The following is a 4,102-nucleotide window of genomic DNA, read 5'->3' as shown; positions in this document are numbered from 1 at the left end:
AACGTTATGATGTACGTGCTGTAGACATTTTAATGTCTTCAATTTTGATCACTCAAAATTTATTCCAAACTAGTCTATGCAGATTGTTGCCATCTTAAAACATCTGCAATCTCTAAATGTTATTGGTTTATGCAAACATTATTTTATAAACCTGCCTGAACTAACCATTTGCTCATCAGCCTAGTCGTCATTAAAGTTGATTATTTTTCCCCCAAACTGAGGTTGTTCAAAAAAAAAAAAAAAAAAATGTCTACAACAAGTTATTAATTGTTCATAACCCTTTTTGTAAACTCCACTTCAAAGAATATAAACTCCGTCTGAGCAGTCCCTCTGATTCCATCTGATTTTGTCTAATAACATTGTCCCGGTCTCATTCATTCCAATGTGTCTTCATTGGTAAAACAGAGCTTGAGCTATTAAAATAGCTGATAAAAAGTTGTTTAAGTGATGCATATTCCCACATGTATACCAATCATGAAGTCATGAGCCATCTCTGGGTGGAGCGTTATATCTACTGTATGTCAGGCCAGTGACAAGCTGTCTTTTAGAATTACAACTGGTGCTCGTGTAAGAAAGCGCTGCTGCCACCACCGGTGGGTGTGTGCTGCCCGGGCGAGGAGAAGCTTGCCAGAGGGATGACCTTGACCGGGTCCTCCTTCTTATTGCTGCAGTGTCTATCCAGGGTGTTGTAGAACTGTGGCCGGTTGAAGCCTTTGTCCAGTTCGTCTTTTTTGGGCACGGACCTACCCAGCGTGTGGCGGCCATCCATGACCCCCATGTTGGCTTTAACTCCCTGCGAGCAGCTCTGCTGGAAGCCAAAGGAGGGGAGCGTAGTGGTGATGGTGGTGGCAGTGGGAGTGGAGGCGGGGCTGTTGCTGCCAGGACTCTGGAACTGGGCCAAGCTCGGGGGCATCCAGCAGCTGTCAGAGTGGCCCAGTATAAGACACTCCTGGGTGCAGGTCTCAGAGGCTTCAGCCAGGGCTTTTTGCAGGTTCACCTCGATAGCTGTAAAAACGAGAGGTGGAAAAAAAAAAGAAAGAACAGTTAATGCAATAAATCAGAACTTACAGAGTGCGTTTAGATTCAGTGATTTTACTGAAGTCAAAGCACTGAATGAACTCATGAATCATAATGTAAACATGGGGGGGAAAGTTGTTGCCTTATCAGAGGCTGACCCACAAAATGTCAGCCTTTTAGAGAAATGAAAGTCAGTTATAAATGTTTCATTTCATCTTGTAATGAGAAAAACACCAGCAGAGCATTTAATTTCCATTGGTATTCCCTTGGCTCGGTCTGTTTACCTACAATGTGCAATGAATTCCCTGTAGCTTAATTAGAGTTTGAAAAAATATGTCTCGCTGTTTGTGGCTCAGATTGGCTGTACGGTGTTAAATATTTAATGAACGTCTTTAACAGAGCACTGTTTATTTTAATCACTGTCAGCGCCCTTTGGATTCCTCAAGAATCCGAACGAAATCTGGTGAAATACGGAAAAACTCAAAGTAAGAAATGACATCGTCCTATTGGTCTTGCGCATGGAACGATCAGCGGAGGCAAAAAGAATGATTTGGTTTAAAACTCAAATAAAGAGGAAGAAGGGAAATCAATATTAAACAAACACTTGAAGGTACATTTATTACGCACTGCACCAGCTTTTATGTTTCCAGCATGAGAAAGAAAGAAAAAACCCTGAAAACCAAATAAAAAGGTGAATGTGCGAGGCTAAAGACTCTAACGTTCTTATCTCATTAAACTGACATCATATGTGGAATGAGTCTGGGGCGAGGCCTCAGTATAGAGACTTGGCAATAAAGCCTGTCATGGCAGATAATTAGAATGTAAAACAGTATGCACCACGGCAACCCAGAGCCTGCGGTGTTATGTTTCTGAGGCCATGGAAAGGAAAGAGAGAACCTCATTCAAACATCACATCCCTCCTCCAGGTCTCAGCTTCGGGCTGTCATGTAGAAATTATTTAGTGTATTTGCATAAGTGAGACTCTTATGAATAATTAAGCATTTTTAGACCACACCACACAATGAGGACTATTTCCTTCCTGCACATGTTTATATACGCTGTAATTCTCCACAGGTGTCTGAAAAAAAAAAAAAAAATCTTGTTTGCTTTGCAGCTTTCAATAAAAAACAAAAGTGAAAATTCTGGTTGTGTTATTAACACCAGTCCCCTCCTCCGAAAGCCATACAAGCTGGTCCACCTTTCTCGTTCAAGTTTGTGCTGCAAGTATCTGATTAAATGTCTGCGCGTCAGCTTTAATTATCTGAGCGGCGTCTGAGAGTGAGTCACGTGGTGTAAATTGTGAGGGTATATTTGGAAGGCCCCTGTGGAGTCAAATCTGTCCTCTCCATATTGAACTGGAGCCACAGAACGGGGAGTGTATAAATCCCTTGGGCGGTAAATGTGTCACCTTTCAGAGGGTCAGTAACTTCATTAAGGCAAAAATGGATGCCGCTTTCTCATTCTCTGAGCTAGCACAATCGGGTCGAGCCAAGTCTCTGTCGAGCCCTGAGTCAATCTTTCTTTGTGCGTTTTCTGCTGCTGGCGAGGCATTTTTAAGATGCTAATGTTTTTGATCAGAGGCACCGCAGGTTAACATAAATGTCTTAGCAGAGCGTGCACTCAATCAGACAAATAGATGCTCGTGTTCTTTCTCCAACTCATTGCTTCTTGATCAAATTTAATTGATCCATACAATCACAAATGAGGCTGTGCTTCTCGGACTGCAGCCTGCTTTATAAATGAAAGGTGATCTACGGCCCTCAAAGGGGTGGGCCGAGCAAATGTTGTTTTCGCTGATCAATAGCTGCGGGTGTAAAAATAGGAATATCTACATTTGATAATAAACATGCAGAGCAGGTTTAGACTGATATACTGCTACAAGACATAGTTTAGGTTCCAGACAAGTTCTAAGGTTTGTGCACAGTTCTATTTCTAAGAGGTGCACAGATGTAAGTATTCAGTGAGTTGTCAAAACGCACATGCAGATGCTTAAAATCAACAGCTGTATGATTATTTTGTGAGGCAGAAGGCAAAGTCTGAAAGATAATGTATTACTCTGTGGACGTGCTTGTTTATCTGTACCATTAACAAAATATGTCATGACTCACTGGATCAATTTTAGTGACACTTGCAGAAAGTTAATGGGTTGACATCTACATCTGGTGAAGTTTTGGAGTCAACCCCCAAAATCATTCCCAACTTACACTCTGAGCGCAGACAGAACACGCAAGAAACATGCCCAAAACTTGGCCATTAACCGTTTGAATAAACTGTTTTTGTTTGTTATCAAAATGCTTCATGAACCACTGAATGGTTTTAATGAAACTCTCAAAATATAATAATTTCACATTCATTTACAAATTAATGTTTGCATTCAACCCAGTTTAAGGTGGCTGACTCAGCCAAAGTGTCATAGAAAACATAAAAAGATGTACCTTAGCCAGTTTTATAGATATTGAGTAAAATTTGTTGGCAGTTCATGATGATTTACCCAAACATCTGAGTACAACACATTGCATCTTATCTTTGCGAGACTGGAATCAACTCTTTTTGTCTGTTAGCAAAAAACAACAACAAAAAAAAACAAACAAACACTGAGATGATTCCATTAAAACTCTCAGAAAGTAATCAATGGCTGTACATCTACAGATTACCATTTGAAATGATTTAAATTCAAGATGGCTACCTCAGCCAACTGATTCTATAAAATACAAAAATGGCTGTAACTCTGAATTTTATCGATTTGGAGCTACAATGTGCTGTGGTAGTAGCTTCAAGTCAGTCATTCACAACACATACTCCAAGAGCTAACAGATACTGTATCATTTAAAACTGTGGATTAAGCTACTTTGAAGGTTGGACCAAAACAGTCAAAACTCCATCAAATCTCAAAATAAAATGATCTAAGTTTAAAATCTTGGCATGAAAAATGGAGGTGATATGGATTCCTTCAAGGAATGTTAAGTCAAAAATGCACTAGCTCATGCTGGCTTCCACAGACAGTAATAAGAATAAATGGAATTTACCAATAAATAAAATACTAAAAGAGCAACAAAACACACTACAGTGTACATATTCCTGACAA

General features: G+C 40.0%; 1 protein-coding gene across 1 annotated transcript in view; it reads right to left on the bottom strand.

The window, feature by feature from the left end:
• Positions 1–325: 325 nt before the first annotated feature.
• The window catches only part of pcdh11 (protocadherin 11), a 186,164-nt gene continuing 182,387 nt past the window's right edge, over positions 326–4,102 (bottom strand). Inside the window, exon 6 of the mRNA XM_037675259.1 lies at positions 326–1,005. Coding sequence (XP_037531187.1) covers positions 551–1,005 — 455 coding nt within the window. The 3' untranslated portion in view covers positions 326–550. The remainder of the gene's footprint in view (positions 1,006–4,102) is intronic.

This window comes from Nematolebias whitei, chromosome 4, assembly GCF_014905685.2.
Source record: "Nematolebias whitei isolate Nwh7 chromosome 4, NemWhi1, whole genome shotgun sequence".
Taxonomy (NCBI): Eukaryota; Metazoa; Chordata; class Actinopteri; order Cyprinodontiformes; family Rivulidae; genus Nematolebias; species Nematolebias whitei.
This window is presented reverse-complemented; position numbering and strand designations above follow the sequence as displayed.